A 21,342-nucleotide genomic window follows, 5' to 3' on the forward strand; every position below is an offset into this window, starting at 1 on the left:
GATCTTCCAAAATCTGTATAATCCTTTCTGACTGACCATCGGTCTGAGGATGAAATGATGTACTGAACAATAGCTTGGTCTCCATCGCTGCACGCAGACTTTTCCAAAAAGATGACGTGAACCTTGGATCTCTGTCAGAAACAATAGACACTGGAATCCCATGCAGACGAACTATTTCTCGAACATACAACTCTGCATACTGAATCATGGTGAATGTCGTCTTAATAGGTAGAAAATGCGCTGATTTTGTAAGACAATCAACTATCACCCAAATGGCATTCAATCCCTTAACAGTCTTTGGCAATCCCACAACAAAGTCCATAGTGATATTTTCCCATTTCCACTCGGGAATAGGGAGTGGCTTCAATTTCCTTGCTGGTCTTTGATGCTCTGCTTTGACTCGCTGACAAGTCAAATACTCGGATATAAATCTCATAATATCTCTCTTCATGCCTTGCCACCAATATAACAACTGCAAATCTTTGTACATCTTTGTACTTCCCGGATGGATGGAGTAAGGTATGTCATGGGCTTCCTTCATAATAAGATCTCTCAAGGAATCGTCACTAGGAACCCATAAACGGTCTCGATAACGAATTAAACCATCCACCACTGAATATAAATTCCGGCACTTGGCTTCATCTCTAGCTCTCCACTTTTGCAACTGCTCATCAGTGGACTGTCCATCTTGAATTCTATCTCTCAAAGTCGACTGGACTGATAATGTGGCAAGATTTGGGGCCTCGCCCCTATCATACACTGTAAGCTCAAACCGCTGTATATCGGACTGCAACGATTTTTGGAGTGATAATTGAGTGATAACTGCTGTCTTTCTACTCAACGCGTATGCCACTACATTAGCTTTTCCCGGATGGTAGCTAATATCACAATCATAGTCCTTCACTAACTCAAGCCATCTGCGTTGTCTCATATTCAACTCCTTTTGAGTGAAGAAGTATTTCAAACTTTTATGATCCGTGAATATCTTGCACTTTCTCCCCATGAAGGTAGTGTCTCAAAATTTTTAGTGCAAAGACTACTGCTGTAAGCTTCAGATCATGGGTAGGGTAGTTCTTCTCATGCATTTTCAGCTGTCTTGATGCATAGGCGATAACTCGGTCGTATTGCATCAGAACTGCGCCCAAACCAAGTTTAGAATCGTTGGTATAAAGAACATACTCCCCTTTCCCTGATGGCATAGATAATACTGGCGCTAAAATCAAGACTTGCTTCAACTTGTAAAAACTGTCTTGACACTCGGATCCCCAAATAAACTTTGCATTCTTATTAGTCAAAGACGTCAAAGGTATTGCAATAGATGAGAATCCCTGAATAAACTTGCGATAATAGCCAGCTAATCCCAAGAAGCTGCGAATCTCGGTAACGCTCTTTGGTACTGACCATTCCTTGACTGCCCCAACTTTACTTGGATCAACTTCAACACCATCACTAGAAATGCTGTGGCTTAAGAATGCCACTCTATTAAGCCAAAACTCGCACTTGCTGAATTTTGCATAAAGCTTTCTATCTTGCAATACTTGCAGTGCTGTCCTCAAATGACGGCTATGCTCATCTCTGCTCTTGGAATAGATCAATATGTCATCAATGAAGACAATAATAAACTGATCTAGATACGGCTGAAAAACGCGATTCATGAGATCCATGAATATCGCTGGCGCATTGGTCAACCCGAATGGCATGACCATAAACTCATAGTGCCCGTATCTCGTGTGAAATGCTGTCTTATGAACATCTGACTCTTTCACCTTCAATTGATGGTATCCAGATCGCATATCAATCTTAGAAAATATTGATGCTCCTTGCAACTGATCAAATAAATCTTCGATTCTTGGCAGTGGATACTTATTTTTTATAGTGACTCTGTTAAGCTCTTGATAATCAATGCAATGACGCATACTGCCATCCTTCTTTTACACAAATAATACCGGAGCACCCCATGGAGAATAACTAAGGCGAATGAAACCCTTGTCTAGCAAGTCCTGTAGTTGATATTTTAATTCTTTCATTTCGGCAGGTGCTAGACGATAAGGTGCTTTTGATATAGGAACTGTGCTCGGCATTAGATCAATAGAGAACTTCACTTCATGATCGGGCGGAATGCCAGAAACGTCCTCGGGAAAGACGCTAGGAAAATCTCTCACAATCTCAACATCTTCAAATTTCTGACTATTAGGAGCATGTGCAGCAGTGACACATGCTAGATAAGCTTGGCATCCACGCTTAATAAGCTTCCTCGAACATAGACAAGAGATAATGTGCGGCATTTGCTTGTTTCTCACCGCCTCAAAGACAAAAGACTTGCCCCTTGGCGGTCGTATAGACACTGACTGCTGACTGAAATCAATCGAAGCTCCATTTGCTGATAACCAATCCATCCCAAGAATAATATCGAATTTGGGCATAGGAAGGACAATAAGATCTGCCCGCACAACATCATTGAATAACCGAAGCTCCAGATTCTTGACTATTTTAGACGTGAGCATTTGATCACTGGAGGGGATAGAAACTTTGAAACCCAAACCCATATCTTGAGGAGTAATATTCAATCTTTTTATGAAGGTTTCAGATATGAAAGAATGTGTAGCTCCTAAATCTAGCAATGCATAGGTAGCTACACCTAGAATGATGATCCTCCCTGCGGTGAAAAATGTCTTATAAATCTTTTCGTGTTGAACTTAAGGAGTTACTATCATTAATTTTCCCAAGTTGTATGAAGACTGAGTGTTGAACTTAAGCATTTCATGAAAATTGTATTTTAGCCCTTACAGTTTCGAACTTTTTGCATTCTAGTTCCCAAATTTTGGATAATTGCAATTTGGCCCTTCTATTTTCGCAAATTTTAATTTCGGTCCCTTGAAATTTTGAAAATTACATTTTGGCCCTTAAGAATTCGGTAATTTCATTAATGCCCCTTAACTTTTGGTTAATTTCGTCTTGGTCCCTTAATTATCAAAATCATATTTTAGACCTCCAATTTTCGAAAATTGCACTTTTGGTCCTCAAAATTTTCGAAAACCCCTAGAAATCCCTTAGTTATGATTTTATTTAATTCTGGCCCTAAAAATTTTTATTTGGAATTATTTCATCCTTCACATAAAATAAGGCACAAAATTCATATCATTTTCTATGGTTTCTAAAATCATAACTTAAATCCCACTAAGTAAAACATGCAACCTAATTTCCACTAGGTTAAATCTCGCTCCCAAATCGATTCTAATAACCCATTTAACATTACATGCAATAATAAGCAATAGAAAAATGTAAAATGACTAGGTTACCCGTGATAAGAGTAGTGTCTGCTTCCTCCTCCGCTTCTTCAGCATTCATCACATAAGCTCGTCCTACAGTAGGTGCTTTCCTCTTCGGGCAATCAGCAGCTTTGTGTCCATTCTTCTTGCAGTAGAAACACTTGTATGTCCCCCATTCACACTTGCCAAGATGCGGACGATTGCACTCCTTGCATACTTGCCTCTTAGCAGGCTGTGGTGCTCCTGGATTCTGTGGCCTTTGCTGTCCTTGTTTTTTGTTTTGACCTTGGCGCTTTTGGGGCCCTTGAGGTATAGGAAGATATGTATACTGCTTCTTGTTTGGCTGATTTTTATTATGATGCTGTTGCCTCTTGCGCTGAATTTCAAACTCAATATCCCCCAGAGCTTGCTCAGACTTGAATGCACATGTAGTAGCAGTAGCATAATCCAGTGGGTGCATCATCATGACTTTGTTGCGTTGAGTAGGACATAGACCATCAATAAAGTGTCTGAGTTTCTCCGCAGGCTCTCTTGCAATAAGGGGTACAAAGTGACAACCCCTATCAAATTTCTTTACATAGTCGGCAACAGACAAGTCTCCCTAACGGAGGCCCATAAACTCCATCTTTAGTCGACCTCTAACATCCGCAGTGAAATATTTCTCATAGAAAGTCTCTTTGAATTGAGGCCAAGTGATAGTAGCAAGGTTAACACCATGCCCGAATCCTTCCTACCACAAGGAAGCATCATCCCTAAGTAGATAAGTGGTATACCTCACACGGTCAGCATCTCCCATATTCAGATAACTGAAGTGTACCTCAAGTGAACGAATCCAGCTTTCAGCAGCAAATGGATCGGTGGTGCCAGAAAATTCCTTTGGCCCTAGCCTCCGGAACTGATCATAGATATCCTGGGGTGTCCTAGGCGCCTGTTGTAACTGCTGCTGTAACTGCTGCAACTGTAACTGTAACTGCTGCTGCAGCTGTAACTGTTGCTCGAATAGACGAGCCATCCCCTCAAGAGCACGAGTAGCAGCATCTGGCGGTGGTGGTGGTGCATTCCCTTGGTTATTCCCTTGACGATTCACGATGTCCTCTTCCTGATTCTCAATAACAAGGGCACGTCTAGGAGGCATTTTATCTGAACGTTTTTCCATATTCTAACGTAACCAACATGCATTTAAATCTACGTTTTCTAATCATGTGACATTTCCTTAATCATTTTAGCAATTTAAGCATGCAAGGCATATATATTTAAAAAGCTAGTAAACATGTAACGTAAACATATTATTCATGTCCTCGAGCAGGTAATATCATAATGAATCATATAAAGAATGTAAAAACTTACAAATTTGAGGCTTGACGACTGAACTTTCTGGCGCAGATTGTGGCACGACCCTTTGCAGGACCTTTGCTCTGATACCAACTGAAACGTCTGCCTTTCTTAATGTTTAAAAAGTACTAGATTTTTTTTTAAGCATCCAATTTTCGACCATGTACATGATCTCATGAAAATATTTTCATAAAATATTTTACCCATTTAAAATAAAACATCAACCCACTAGCATTTTTAAAATCAAGTAAAATATCCAAATATTTTACCAAGCCTAAAAAGCAATAAACGAGAAATATATCATCCTCTCAAAACCCACTCTAAAACATAAATAAATGATCTTAAAAATCTTTAATGTAAAATCGTAATCAAAATCATTAGTACGGACATAGTAGAATCGCTAGCCCTGGGGTTGTGTGCACCGTCCGTCCAGCCAGATCAAGTCTTAAGACCTCCCTCAACCTCACCTGCATCCAACACACCTAGTGAGTCTAAAGACTCAAGACACCATAATCTTGATAGCAAATATACGTATAAAAAAAAATCACATTCAACAGTAAAAATACCGTTACATAAAAATAACATTTTCGTGATATACATAACGTAAACCTTTTTCCTCAATCATAACATGACATAAAACCTTTTTCATGATCATAAACATTATCCTTTATTTTACTGAATTCAAATCGCTAATTGTGACTTTCTTCAAAAGTCGATGGCACCATCTACTTGAAACCATAGTACTGGGCGGCGGGAACATCAGTGACACAAGATCGTCAACTGAGCCTTGGCCTATCCTCAATCATATCCTCATATCCTCATAGTCACAATTACTTCACTTTCATCAATGTTTTTATGTTTTTATCACTTTATAAAATCATGCATAAATATAATTTTTCTTTTGAAACCAAGCATGCATCATGAATTTTAAATGTCAACCTTTAATCATAAACTTCCATGGACATTTAAAATCATAATTCAACATGTAAAATATCATAACCTTTAAAAATAATCATAATAGCATAAACACAGCATTTAGAGTACTGCCATGACCTTTACTAATTTTAGGTGTAAAAAGACTGTTTTACCCATAGACGTAAAATTCCTCGACTTTGACTTTTTCTTTAATTCATTGACTCTAACATGTCTCAAATAAATATTTAAGCTTCGATTAAAATTTCCATAATTTTATTTAGCTTAAAAACTAGCTTTTCAATTAATATTTAATTAATCGTTTTGACGGTGTTTTAATCCCGAAAAAAATCTCAAACTTTAATACAAAATTCCTAAATTCAAAATTTAGTCTTTTTATATTATTTTAGCCCTTATGAACCATGACTCGACCCCGGTGAACCATTTTTCAATTTTTCTTAGTCAAAGACCCTAATATGACACCTAAACTTCGACCCCAAGCCAACTTTCGATTTTCACGAGTCACCTCCGAGCCATGTTGATCCAAAACTTTACCAACATCCTAAAGTATTCTCCTGGACCCTTAGATCACTTAGAACCCTTCCCAAAACCCAAAAACTAAAGCCCCTTACTCACCCTTATGCTGGCCGAGAGTTTCATGAAGTGCGGGCTCTAAGTTTGCTTGTCCAGGCCTCTCCCGGCGAACCCAGGCCATGGACCACCCACTCACACACCTTCATAGGACCCTTAAGACTTCCCTCAGCCTGGCCCTGAACCACAGACCCAGCCCCCAGTCCCCTGGAAGCCTTCCCGACGCTGCGCATGTGCTGCGCGCTTTCTCGGGTAAAGTCCTAGCATGGCTACGACTCTTTCTGTAATGCCCGAGATTTTAGTACTGTAATCAGACATTGATTAATTGACAGAATTGAGATTTCAGGAGTTAAAATAAGACGTGAAAGGAGAAAGCCGGGGGTAAGTGTATTATAAGCCAAGATGTTGGACAGAACATCTGGCGCCCGAGCGGTAGTTTTTGACCTCCCGAGCGCCAATGTTGAACAAGAGAAATACTTGGACAGAAGGTTCGGCGCCCGAGCGGTAGTTTACGACCGCCCGAGCGCCAATGGACAATAGCTAAGCATCCGGGCAGAACATTCCGCGCCCGAGCGGTAATGTTTAACCGCCCGAGCGCCACCTAAGTTTTGTGAAATTGTGCCACGTTTCAATTGCATGCAACCGGATATATATATATGTACAAATCGATTGTTGGAAGAGGGAAGCACCGAGAAGCTTTGAAGAAATCCTTACGCCTTTTCTTTTATTAGATTTGTGATTTGCGAAAAATCCGCCCGTCCGATTTTGAATCCGACTTCAGTACTGTGTTCCTATAAATGCAGGCTACAACTGGACGTAAGTTTTGTTAGATTTAGACATGATTTGAAATTATGATATTGTCAGAATCGAATATGATTCATATATGCTGTTCTTGACATAGTAGACATTGTATAATTGAGACCGGATCGAAGAACAGATACCATATGAAATTTTTATGATTTTCAGAGTTGATTTGACTGAGATTTGGTATCCGACGTGTATTGTTATAAAGTATGAGTTACAGGAATTGATATCTTTTAATGTATATGGCTGGGTATATTTATATGGTACCGTTATGCCGTTGAAACCGAATTTGATTGGGTTCTGATTTTTATCTATTATTGATTTGAGTTGTATATCGATACAGTACATTCGATAATATTTAGAGTTGTTATCAGATGGGTTGTACTGATATTGATGTTGAGCTGTGTTATCAATCTGTGATGTTGAGGTTGACAGGGTATTGCGATTGTATTGTTATGTCGTCAAAACATCAGTAGATTGCTATTGATCAGATTATGTCTAGATTTGAGTATCCCTCAGGTTGGTATTGAATTGAGTAATATATTGATGTTGTACTACTTGATATTGTTATTACCAGATTGAAGATGGACAGAGTTGAATTTGAGACTTCGTCTTCGTCCGACCGAGAAGAGAAAGGTATAAAACGATGTGAACTGGGAGATCGACTTGAGTTAGATTTAACTCGAGTTTCCCTAAACCACATACTAGTATGACATTGTTGTTTTATATACCTTTGTGTTTTTAAATGATTATGTTTATTTTGTTGAATTAGAAAATAGAAAGTAGATAGTTATTAAGTGAGAGTCACTGACAAAGGGGCTAGATTATGACAGAATAGTCACTGGCTATTGCACATTGTCAGAGTAGGATTAACTAATCTTTGGTAGATACGCCAAGACAGTGGTCGTTTGGTATATCGATATGCTTCAGATACAGATAGCATCCTGATTATGGATTATTCGATATAGACTAGACCAAAGGCCAGAAATAAGCACGTACCGCCACCGCGAACGGTAGTAGTAGGTGGGAGACTTGTTACGTTCTTATTCACCGGGATCCCTAGATTAGATGAAAGATAAGTTGAGTCTGAGATGCCGAGTCAAGAACTTGATTTATAGACTTGTATTGATTTATGTTTCGTAGATTAAGATTCATGTTTTATTTATAGTTCGATATCGATTCACATTGTCAGAATTTGATACATGTAATGATAATTGTTGCATGCTTTATTATACCATTGCATGTATACATTGTTTATACTGTGATTTATTCTCACCGGGGTATCCGGCTGTTGTCTTGTTTGTATGTGTGCATGACAACAGGTGGGACAGGATCAGGGTCGAGAAAAAGATGAGAGATTGAGATTAGCGTGGTGATTCCGGACTTGGATGTGAATAGGTTTCAGCTCTTGACATGTAGTAGTTGAACCTTAGTTAGTTTGAATTCACGTTGTTGTATTAGATTTTTACTTGTATATTGATTTGTATATTAGATCAATTACATTACGTTTCCGAATTGCATTTTAAAAAAAAAAATTTAGACCCTGTCTACTATAAATGATTAATTAGTCCCAATGACGATTAAGAACATGATTAGCGTCCGGGTCCCCACACTTTCCCCAGCCCTTGGTTCGAGTCCTAGCATGGCTAGGACTCTTCCCTCGACTCAAACCCATCCCAGGCTAGCCCTGACCCTACCAGCCCCTTCACGTGAAAGCCGAACCCCTTTGCTCCCATGACAGAAACGATTCTCGCATGGTGCTTCTTTCCTTCGACTGTGATGTGGTTTAGGCGTGAGTGTGTGACTCTAAAACATGTGTAAACCACTCTTGATCTTACCTTATGTCATGGCAGCCCCTTAACATGTTAATATATGCAAGTGCAATATTTCGAAAATTCTGGAAAATAAATCATGTTCTTTATGCATCCAATAATTAAAACATTAATATGATATGATGGATGAGAAAAGGAGATGTATGTCGTGCCTTTGCGTTTTATACGCACGAAATAACGTTGGCGACGAAGAACAGATCGAAACCTTGGCTTGTTTCTCCTTTGCACCTTCGAAATTTCTTTCCCTTTGTGATGTGTGTGTTCCGTGGGGTCTTTGAGACGGGTGGGGAAAGTTTTAGAAATTGTGAGGTGTGTGGCCGTGAATTCCCTTCCAAGACTAAGGTTTTAGGTGTTTTATATATATTAAATACACTAATTAAATTACTAACTAGGCTTTAGGCCTATTAAGCCTTTAAATTAAGCCCATTAGTCTTAATTAGGATTTTAATAAAATATTAACAAAGTTTTTGATTAAATAAATTTGTGAATTTATTAGATGGGTTGCCAAAAAGTTCGTATTTTTTGTTGAAAAACCAACACCGATAAAAATTACGTCCCGACGTATAAAATCACCTTAAAACCCCTTATTTTCAAAAATATGAAAACCCATCAACCATGTTTTAAACAATTAAAATAATTATTTAATAAAAATATTTTACATATTTCAGCACTCGGTCTCCGTTCCTCGATCGCAACTTGAATATTCCTTAAAAATAAATTTTTATGCAAGATGATAATAAAATCCTATTCAACATATAAACATGTATGTCACATAATCGATTTGCAATTAAAATCAATTAATTACTCATTTTTCATATTTCCTAGATTTGCATGTAGTTGGATTACGTCGTCTTAATTTTGGACCTTACAAAATGTCGTTTTTTTAATCATACATACGTAATTGTGTATGTCTTAGTGACTATTCTTCGTCGTCAAGCATTTCTAGCATTGGGCCATGGATGACCCAACAACCCTTTCTTACATTTGGCCTGTTTTAAGTACTCCATAATCTTAACTTCAAAAAAAAAAACATTGATTAAAAATAAATAATAAATTAAAATTAAATGGCTGCGATAAGGCGACGTTTGCGCTCGTAAACCACCGATAGTGCTAAGGCGGTGACCGCCAAAGTCAAAGTATTACAAATTAACCAATCATCACCAAACACGTGTTGACCACAATATCCATATAAATTCCAGCTAATACAATCCCTTCCACTCAGCACGACACGTGAGAACTTCTCTCATGACGTTCTCTGCTCTGCCATCGGCCACGTGAACCCAGCTTTATGTGGCTTACGTGGATACACTGACCGCCGTCGATCATTTGTCTCTTCAATTTCAGCCGTAGATTGTTGCAGAAAAGCCTGTGGACGCCAAAATTTGGAAGGGTATTTATATTCCTTCACATAATTCCGAAGAAGGTAATTTTGCCTTCCGTTCAGCTCATTCACTACCGGAATATCCCTCGCCGGCCAGAGGAAACTCTGTGACCACTTGGTGAATTTGGATTGGTCGAGTTCTTCTCTGTTGCTCAGGTATCTGCTGTGAGTGTTGATGTTTGATAATTTATTGTACTTTCTGATTGCTAAAACCGTTTTCCATTATTTGATTTATAAATGGATCAAATTTTCAAATCTGTTGTTGAATTTTGTTTGGTTTTTTTGTTAGAGGTATGTTTTTGTCTCTGCTTCTGCAGTTCCACTGATGGCGGTGGTTTTGTTGGTTTGTGGTATTTTTTGGTTTGTGCAATCTCTGATTAGCTTATGGGAAAATATAGGTCAAAGTTTTTTTCAAGTATGATTAGGCATGAAAAATGATGTTGAAACGGTCTGATTGTATATTATCCAGCGTCTAATGCGCTATAAGCAATTTCGAAGAATTAATTTTACGAATCCGCGTTCAGGCAATAGCAACAATATTGATTCCGTTGTACAGAATTGATTGTGATTTGTGTTTTCAGACGCATCTGCGAATATTTTGAAGTGTGTTTTATACTTCGTGGCATAATTTACAGTGATGTAATTGGCTTTATAGTCTTTTGATTGTTTGGGGTATTGGTTTACTAATGTAGTTCAATGTTTGGAATGTATAGCTAATGTACTATTAGTTAAAGCTACAGGATTTGAGTACCCAGAGCCTAGCTTATTTAGCTGTCAGTTTTTTGGGATCATACAACTTTGCCATGGGAGTTGTGACTATTTCTAGTTCAGCTGCACGAAATCCGTTTGGATTGAACTCAAGAATTTCATCTCGCATAGCAGTAGCGAAAAGGCCAGTAATAATATCTTTCAAAACTGATAAAAGTAAAAATACAGCTTTAGTTGCGCCACCAAAATCACTCTCTTTACCTGTTGAGACTGACCAAGGAAATGAAAAGACCTTAAGAAAGGGGAAAAGGCCTTCAGAAAGAGTGCACGCTGCGTCTCTTGATGAAGCCTCCTCCAGTACTTTAGATCAGTTGGATTACAATGAAGCTGCAGCTAAATTAGAGAATTTATTCAAACAAAGCCATGCGACAACTTTGTCTGACAATGAAGTTAAAGATCATGTGGCTAAAAGAAGGCGGCCAATGAGGAAGAGGATTGGAGAAGATATGGTGGACATGGAGAAGAAGAAAGCTGCTGAAAGTTTTGTTCTAAGTTTTAGGAAGAAAGATAAGAGATTGAGTCTTGAGAAGAGGATTGCATTGAGATGTAGGAAAGAAAGTGAAAGTCTTGGATCGTCTCAGAAAAGGAAACTTGGTAAAAATTATGATAATGAGAAGATCGATAGGCTTGTGAGGGAGTATTCATCTTCCACCCACTTGGTCAGCTTAGATTGGAAGAAAATGCAGATTCCTCCCGTTCTTTCTTCATCTGAGCATAGTTGGCTGTTTAAGCTGATGCAAACAATGAAGGTGAGCAAGTACATTAAGTTTCTCCTTCTAGATTATTGTAATTTGCATCGTTAAGTTGAAGGCACGAAAAAAGGGGAAATTGTAACTCCATTTTTTGTTATTGATTAATAAATTATTTATTTTGTCAGTGTATCTTCATCTAGCTTTGGTTATTGTCATTCAGGAAATTCTACAAGTAAAGGAGACTCTACAGAATGATTTACAAAGAGATGTAACGGATGAAGAATTAGCACAAGCGATAAATATGGGCATCACTCATCTGAGAAAACGTTTGGAAGTTGGTCGTGCAGCCAGAAGCAAGTTGATCAAGGTAATTATGATGCCATGAAAATGCTTTGGTATCTCCTGGTTTAAGTGACAGAGTTTCATCTAACAGAAGAAAAAATCAGTCTTCTAGAAGGCGTCGTCGATTAGTCGGTGGCTGAGTTTTAAGAAAGCGATGCCACTAGAAGTTGTTACAAAAATCCTAATTTAATATATAAATTTTTTTATTTATTAATAAAAATTGTTCTATCGTATTTTTCAATCAATTTGTATCGGATAAAGAATAGGTTCGATTTTGAGTTTAAGTTTGATATAGAGGAATTATTAAAGAAATATGGAGATTAATAGAAGAATTAGATATTTAGGTAAAAGAAAAACCGCCTAGGCGCTAAGCAGTGGGTGGTCTGCCACCTACCCATATCGATTTTTAGAACACTAAGTGTGAATTTGTATAATATTTTTTTTGAATCCAGATGTGATCTCAGTAGCTTTCGGTAATTCCTTGAACTTAGATACATTGATGGCTCTGGTCCTAGACCCTTTACTGCATGATAGCTTAAAATTTTGCAGAGTTACCAAATTCAGGAAAATAATGTCACTGAATGCATATGTTCTTTTATTGCAGCATAACCTCCGTTTGGTTTTATTTGCAATGAACAAATATTTCCATGACTTGGCAAATGGTTCAAGATTCCAAGACCTCTGTCAGGCTGGAGTGAAGGGTCTTATAACCGCTATTGATCGCTTTGAGCCAAAAAGGAACTTCCGTCTCTCAACATATGGGCTCTTTTGGATCAGACATGCCATCGTCCGTTCTATGACACTTTCAAGCTTCACAAAGGTTTCCTTTGGCCTTGAGTCGGTAAGCTTGTTGTATCAAGGTCATATTTTTTCTATTGAAACCAAATCACTTTAACTTAAACTCGTTTCTAATGTAGATTAGAGCAGAAATCCAGAAGGCAAAACAAGAGTTGTTGTTTGAGCTTCAGAGATTGCCAACAGAGAAAGAAATCATAGACAGAGTTGGTATATCTCCTGAAAGATACCATGAAGTGATGAGAGTGTCAAAGCCCATTTATTCTCTGAATGCACGAAACAGGGTAACTCAAGAAGAATTGATCGATGGCATTGAAGATGGTATTGAAGGAGATAAAAGAAGTCAACCTGCGCTTCTCAGGCTTGCCCTGGATGATGTGGTAAATAAATCATTTGTCTTTTTCTTTGATTGCATGTGATATCAAAATTGATTTTGTTCATCCCAAATTTACGAAGATCTTCAACTTTCGTCGTACTCTTTTGCAAATCCAAATGATAATTTCAAATATTGTATTTGAGTTAAATAAATTGTTTTGGACTTTTGAATTGGAAGCTACACAAAATATATGGGGTCGCGTTGATTTAAATTTTGTGTGGCAATTAGTGTCGCATCTTCGACAATATTTACTGGCCGAGTCTTGCATGTCATTTCCTTAACCCATGCCAAACATTCAATAATTTTTTGTAGAAAATATGACAAACATTCAATCAGTATAAGGACATTTTTACAAAGTTGTGTTAGTGAAGAATTCACATCTTACTATCTTATTACCGTAGAAGTCCATTAACAATTTTCCAATTAATTGGTATGTGAGATGAAATTATGATTATATCTTAATTTAATTCTAAACAAAATCATAATTATTAAGAAAATTTGTAATTTTATGTCTTTTTTTTAGTCATTAAATAAATTCTTATTTATCAAAATAATACTCACTTTCTACCATTTGGTGTTTTTTTATTTAAGAAAATATCAATCTGTCTTTGTAAAATAATAAAATTGATGTATCTATTGCGTTTGATGACGGTTTGTTTACGAAAATGTTACATTTTTTGTATTTTTTTATTTTATCATTTTTTTTTCAATTATAAAAACGAACTATACAAATACGTAACGCGTGTATCGGAATGTAATACATGATTATACTTGCTATACCATTATTGCAAATGGGTCAAACAAAATATGCTTTAATGGGTCAAACAAAATATGCTTTCTTTGAGATATACATGGTGCATTTATCACGTCTAAAGTCGAATAGCATAATGGTTTCTATTCCATCTCTGTTGACTAACCTGCCATGATTCTTGTTTTTTGACAGCTTGATTCTTTGAAACCAAAGGAGAGTCTGGTAATTAGACAGCGGTACGGCCTCGATGGCAGAGGAGATAGAACACTCGGGGAAATTGCAGGAAACTTGAATATTTCGAGAGAAATGGTCAGAAAACATGAAGTAAAGGCCCTCATGAAACTCAAGCATCCAGCTCGAGTTGATTATCTTCAACGTTACTTTTTCAAATGATCCTACCTGACCTACGTCAAATACAATTTCTACATGGAAACCAATAATTGTTGTGTATATATAATCTTCAAAATAGTTTAACATTACGTAAAGATATATTTATTGATAAATAAAAAAAGTTTTTGTCTCGATATTTTCGAACATTCCTTTTTCCTTGACTAAAATTGTCATAAGTAGCCAATTTTACTTTATTTTACAATTAACAATTTTTGGTTGGGATGCTGTCCCCGTTACCGTTCGTATATACTTTTTTTACAAGTGAATTGGACAACTAAGGTGGATTAATAACATAAAACTACATTTGAAGCCATGAATTGAGAATGCCATTTTATCGTTTGCAGTTTCTGTTCTTTCCCATTTTAGCATTTCGATATTTTTATACTATACTAGCATTAAATACGTGCAATACCAATTATATAGTAAAATTAAAATTTTGATTTTCTAAAAAAATAATTTGAATCATTTTATTGTTTTATCTAGGTTTAATTTTTTGTTATATTAGACGAATAAATTAATTAAAAACTTTTTAAAATTGTTTCTCAAATTAAAATTTAAGATGATGAATTATGTTATGTAATAAATTATAATGAACATAATATATAGAACGAAATGAAGTGAAACAAATTTTAAATATATATATCCAAAAACATAAGACATAATAACTTAAAAATCAACTAAATTATATATTTTATCAATGCATAAATCATAATTTACATAAATGAAGCACGCTAAAGATAAATAAATATCAATTTAAAATACTCGTGACTAACTCATCAAGACAAATGAAATAATAATATTGATAATAAAATATAATTCATAATATTCAATTTAAATAATGTTTTAACCTCCTATATAATTTTTTTACCTTTTTTTTAAAAAATTCTATATAATAGATATTTAATTTTATAACAGAATCGATCTTTCATAGACTACATCGATAACAATTAATTTCTTGTTTAAATAGAATTTTAAAATAATAAATAAATCAACATATGAAAATAAATACACATTTATATAAAAATTATCAAATAAAATCAAATAAATTCATACAATAATTATTAAATATAACTTTTACTACCAGTATCATTTTCACCATAAAAATTTGAAATAATACTAAAGAAATAAACTTTCATAAAAATTTGTTATTTTTTGTATTTGTTGAATTAGTTAGTTTGATTTCAAAATAATTAAATAAAGATATTAAAATATCAAATTAAAAAAGCACTAATACTTTGACAAATGCTAATTTTAATTTATATGTAAGACCCTTGATTATATTATCCGGTAATTTATCATAATTAGAATAATTATTGAGTTGTAAATTAAAATAGTTATTTATGCCAAATAATTTTTGAAAGTGTGTTAAAAATATATATCTTAGAATAACGGAGAATTAAACGATATAAAATACATATAGAGTTTAAATAACACACAAAAGGAAATAAATAAAAAACCGGGATAAAAAAGACATGAGTTATTATTCTTATAAATTAAATTTCTCTACACTATTTACATATACATACACACCCAACTTAACTTAAGAGAGAGAAGGATGAAGAAATAAGATAGGAAGAAGCCATTCCCACAGCTATAGTAGCAACCATCGAAAAATTGTCATAACTTTTTCTCCCATTGTCAAAATCTCCAAATTCTTGATGGGTCTTGTTCCCTACATCCTAAGCTTCGATTCATGCTATAAACATTAGATTTTGAGCAAGAATTCAGCTAGATCGAAGCTGCTCATTTCTGCACAATTATTGTCCGATTCCGTTGGCTTTGTTTTTTTTTCCCCCCCTGATTTTAGGGTTTATATGTATTGTGCACTAAGAATCTCGACTTTTAGTTCAAATAGAACTTGTAGATATCCTATGTACGTAGGGGGAAATAGGGGAAGGGATCAGATTTTCGCTTAATGGATAACCATTTGCTACCAATGGAGAATTGCTTATCATCTTAAATTCAGGTGATTAGATTTGCACCAACGGAAACCATAAATTTTAATACACAATATAAGCGATGAATTTGTTTACGTTTCCACCACTCTATCACCTAGTCAATTCTGTTCCGACTATTTGTGAGCTTTCTATAGCCATTGAAAAAATGGGATTAAAAACGGATTTGATATAATTTTTCTACCATAATGTGTCAAAACCGAATTCTAAAACTCTGGTGTGTAGAATACCTTATGTAATTCGAGGATATGACATTTTTACATTTGAATTTTTTGACTTATGGTTAAAATGAAAGTTGTAGATCTATGTGTTTCTTCAAAATGAGACTTGAATCGTTAAATTTCAGTGAGAATTGAGACAATTATGCTCGTTTTTCTGAAATTGCTCTGTATGCGAGATTCTGTCCGTGATTTTCTTAGTAGCAGCGTGTTCTTGTTAATTCTAGGATTAATCTTCTAAGATTCTGAAAATGGTTTCTTCTAGATGAACTTAGTTATTTGAGTTATTTTTCATTTCCAATTGGCGAATATTTATGTGAGACAATATTGAGGGAGATATGAATTTTATGCTATGAAGTGTCGAATATGGAACTATAACATAATGTAGCTTCATGGTTTCTGTTTTTGGGCATTTAATCTCGTCGAAATGATCAAACTCCTTGTTGATTTCTTCCGGTGAAATGTGGGATTAATCGGGTTATTGTTATATGTTTTAGGCCGAAAGAGTTTTAAAATTGTGCATTGATTATCGTTAGTTGATATAGGTATGTTACAGTTCGGCAACATACAACAGTAATACTTAAATTATGTTTTAAGCATATTTATGTGTTGTTATTATTGTTTATATGATTATGTGAATTGTTTGAGTTGTTAAAAGCCTTATTGAGTTATATGTTCAATTATATGGCATTTAGTCTGGGCATACTATTATAACATACATCTTGAGCCTTATCGTTCTTGTTGACCAGTTATTGTTATTCATTGTTATTTGGTACTCATTCTTGTATAACTCGGGATCAAGGTGTGGTCGTTAGGCCTATATTGATACACCTGAAACCGTAATTAAGATTTATCTAATCCCCTATTAGTGTAGCTCTCGGGGTGAGGGCTGGGATTGTGATATCCAGTACGGGTTGTTTGTGTCATTCCTGTTACATATTGTTACAGTTGTATGGAGGACGAGTTGGTGTGTTGATTAGCACAGCCTGGCATACCTCGCATACTTGGCAGGGCAGTTTAGCTTCATAACGATGTAGCTCTCTTGTGTGTTTCTTGAGCATTATTCTTGTTGATCTTATCGTTCGTTTGGCTCCATTTACCCATTTATATCGAGTCATGTTCATGTATTTCACATTTCATCTACATATATATGATGCATGATATATGTTATTATTATGTTTGTTGAACTGTTTCATTCCAGAATCTTAACCTCAGTTGTTTACTAGGGGGCTGTTTGTTAGAGTAGCTGTCCGTCGAGCCAAGTGTTGGCCGAGAGTTCACATTGAAACTATATGTATAAACAATCTTTATTTTAATAATATTTGAAATTAGTGTTTTGGCACATCTTTATCTGTATACCCATGCTTGTTGCATAGATAAAGTCCTTAAATATACAAATAGTAGAAAGAATATGAGATGTTCATATGATGAGTATTATGAAACTCATATTTGAAATACTTTATATTCTAAACAGTTCCTAGTCGATTCAGCTGCTGCTAAGAAGGATAAAGGCCGCTCGAGTTTGAGACTGGTATCGCGATGTGAGTACCATGTTTAATTGTTATGGGACTTTGTGATGTCCGAGCATGCAGATAGGTGCTCCTTGTAGAGTGCACTGAACAACCCGCCATAAAAGACTTTCCAAGTGGTTCTCATTTATCGAGTGGAAACGTCATAGTTTATGGTTGGACACCATTAGTCCTTATGATCCGAGACAACATTGAGACTCTATATGCTAGCATTGCACTTTGACTTGTTTACCGACTCATATGGGGTCATCAGGTGGCAAGGTTGGGTGTTTTGTCGAAACATATAGGAGTCGATGCATTGTAGTCAGGGATTCACCACTTACCTTCGGGTATGGATATCCTATGTGTATGTAGTTTGAAATCTTTGATTAGAGTGTTGGTGGTAATTAAGAAAGTGGTTTCTTAGATCACACCATCGATGCAACTACGACGACACATAGTATCGATTCTTTGGCAACTCTCGATATACCAATAGTTGTCGAATCGGTTGGGATATATGAGTTGAAGGGACTGTACTGTACGCTAACCATAATTGAATGGTTCTTGGATGCACTATCATTTGATACCTAGGGAATCATGTAAGCGATGATGCTAGACGTTTAACATGATTGGTTGGGTACTATCAGACTTGAGTTTTGACGTTCTTATTATCCAGGAGTTGATAAGTAAGAATAAAGCAATTGGGGTATGCTCATATAAGGACATGTTTAGTCCCGAATCACATGGAGATGTGAACCCATTGCTAGTTGTATCAATGAACCATTGAGGATCACACAAGTGCTAACTTTCTAGATCCTGTTTAGAAGAAAAATTAGTTCAATGTGTTGAACGGCTTATAAAGGAGTTTATAAGCGCAAAGAAAAATAAATAGAAGTATGGCCTCTATAAGAGGATTATGGGGAATGTAACTTTTAATTTGTGGAAGTGTTCCTAAATTAAAAGTTGGCCAAATAAATAATGTATTTGAAAATTGTGATTCTCATAAACATTATTATGGACTAAATTAAATTAATTCAAGTGTTGAATTAATTAAACACTAGTGGGCCTAGTAGAGTCCAAATAATTAAATTAATTCAATTGTTAAATTAATTAAACAACATTGAGTCTTGTAGAGCCCTATTTGAATAATTATTTAACTAGTGGGCTTGAGTAAATTCAAGTAAGCTTTAATTGGTCTCAAATATGTTTGAAGACATTTAAATAAAAGTTCATAGACTTTGTAATTGTTACAAGCCCAAATAAAATGCATGCAAGGGAGGTGAAGAGTTGGGGACAACTTTTCAATAAACAAGGCATGACATGCACATGTACACTTTAACTTTTCAAGCACCAAAAAAAGTCTTCTCTTCTCTCCTCCCGCCCCTTATGGCCGAAATTTTGCTCTCATTATTCCCTCATTTTTGCTTCTTCAATTGTTGAGGAAAGCTTACCATTCTCAAAGAAAATCCTTTAATTTTTCTAGTGTAAAATTGGAGAGGATCTTCCTAGTTGGTGGTGGATCTAATTTGAAGGAAAGAAACCATTTGAGCAAGGAGTGCTAAAAAAAGCTTGTAGATTGGGTCAATCATTCAAGAGCTTAGTTGTTTGACAACTAAGTTATAGCCATCATCAATCATTTGTGATTGATAGGTAAAAATTTTTAAAACACCCTATGAATGTCATTTTTGTGTTTTATGGTATTTGCTACACACAACTAGTAGAGGTGCTCTGAAACGACCTAGATTATTTTTTCTAATCTTAAATCATAAATTCTAAATTACTAAATAAAATAATTTAACATAATCATGAATCATAATAATTTGACATGTGAAATCTTGAGTGCATAAAATAAAATCATAAATCATCGACTAACCAAAATTCCTAAATCGACCTTTAAAAAGATCGGCTAACAATAAAAATAAAGCATAAAAATATTTCTAATAAAATCATTAACATCATCTTTAAATTATTTATCTATCTAGCTAGTGCGGAAACATAAAGGCCCTCGGGTGTGTACTGCTGCATTCGGTCAACTCAAGCATCAGCGCCTCCCATCAATCATTAAATCCTACATCGTACAAACCTAGTGAATCTAAAGACTCAGAAAGTTCTAAACATAAATAACAAATAATTCATATACAATCACATGTATTAATATCTTACTTTTATTTAAAAATAGCTTTGAACATAAATAAACAATTAAAAATCATTTTTAGCATAATTAAATCATAAATCGTAAAATCATTTTAAAATAACTTTAAGCATAAATAAATACTTCAAAAAATCATTTAAAATAAGTTTTAAGTATAAATAAATCATTTTAAAAATAGCTTTAATCCTCATCATAAAATCATTTTAATCATAAGCTTTCAATCATATATCATTTTGGGCGAAGTTTGATCCTTGAAAGTGACTAGCTTTTATCCTTTGATCGACTGCAGTCTTAGCTTCACATGGGCCATGGGTTGGCACTAGGCTACACCATGGAAATACGATCGTCGGGATCCCTCTGGGACTTTTTCCCATAGACGGGGTCTCTCTGAGGCCTTGGCCCGTAAACAGGGTCCCTCTGGCCCGAATTTGGGTTTCCTCTAGGTCTTGGCCCGAATTTGGGTTTCCTCTGGGTCTTGGCCCTCACGTCATCTCCACAAAATCATATATCATTATCATATCATTTGTCACAATCAATTCATATCCCTCAAAATATTTTTCTTTTTCTTTAAAAATCATAAAATAACAAAGCTTTCCAAAAATAGCATTTTAAACAGTATCAAGTGCACAGCTTTAACATAAATCGTAAAAATACATTTATCATCAAATCATCATTTTAAATCATAAAATATCATTTAACATGCGTTATGATCCTTCGGGACACTGCCAATCGTTTTCGTATTTTACTAAATGTAAAAAGACCGTTTCGCCCTTGGGCGTAAAAATTCTCGAATTTATCATTTTCTTACTTTGAATGACATGGGATTATTCTAAATAATTATTTAAGCTTAAATATAATTTTTCATAATTTTATAAAGCCTAACACTAGGCGTTTCAATTAATTCTTTAATTTACGTTTTGTGCGGCGATTAAATCTCGGATAAATCCAAAACTCATTATTTTGATCCCAAATTTTAAACATAACATTTTTAGTATTTATTTTACCCTTCCAAGTCATAAGCCACAACCGTGGACCCATGGATTCAATTTTTGTTCTTTAATTTTCGAAATGGGCACATATAAGGACACACCGAGCCATCTCCTAAATTACTCGAGCCACGCCCGAGCCAAACCCAAGCCAACCCACGTAGGTACCCTCCTCACCAAGCCCAGGCCAAAGAACCAGCCCCTAGCTCACCCAATCACTCCTGGAATCGAGACCCAATATGCATGCGTTTGTGCGTGAGTATCATAGTTGCTCTAGGACTCCTAGTT

At 35.5% G+C, this 21,342-nt stretch overlaps 1 protein-coding gene across 2 annotated transcripts; it reads left to right on the plus strand.

Moving 5' to 3' along the window:
• Window positions 1-10,178: 10,178 nt before the first annotated feature.
• Window positions 10,179-14,370, plus strand: LOC140989234 (RNA polymerase sigma factor sigE, chloroplastic/mitochondrial-like). 2 transcript variants are annotated; one of them, XM_073458388.1, is made up of 6 exons: window positions 10,179-10,277; window positions 10,862-11,638; window positions 11,802-11,948; window positions 12,528-12,764; window positions 12,841-13,098; window positions 14,038-14,369. In XM_073458388.1, the coding sequence occupies exons 2-6, from the start codon at window positions 10,925-10,927 to the stop codon at window positions 14,236-14,238; spliced, it is 1,557 nt and encodes a 518-aa protein (XP_073314489.1). In that variant the 5' UTR covers window positions 10,179-10,277; window positions 10,862-10,924; the 3' UTR covers window positions 14,239-14,369. The 2 variants fall into 2 exon arrangements, with proteins under 2 accessions (XP_073314489.1, XP_073314490.1); XM_073458389.1 differs by having other exon boundaries at window positions 10,180-10,286; window positions 14,038-14,370.
• The last annotated feature ends 6,972 nt before the right edge of the window (window positions 14,371-21,342 follow it).

Source organism: Primulina huaijiensis, chromosome 12, assembly GCF_012295235.1.
Source record: "Primulina huaijiensis isolate GDHJ02 chromosome 12, ASM1229523v2, whole genome shotgun sequence".
NCBI lineage: Eukaryota > Viridiplantae > Streptophyta > Magnoliopsida > Lamiales > Gesneriaceae > Primulina > Primulina huaijiensis.

Coding starts and splice junctions, on each gene's coding strand:
- LOC140989234 (XM_073458388.1), top strand. CDS start 10,925: ATGGGAGTTGTGACTATTTCTAGTTCAGCTGCACGAAATCCGTTTGGA. Junction 11,639..11,801: donor AGCTGATGCAAACAATGAAG/GTGAGCAAGTAC, acceptor ATTGTCATTCAG/GAAATTCTACAAGTAAAGGA. Junction 12,765..12,840: donor TTTCCTTTGGCCTTGAGTCG/GTAAGCTTGTTG, acceptor TTTCTAATGTAG/ATTAGAGCAGAAATCCAGAA.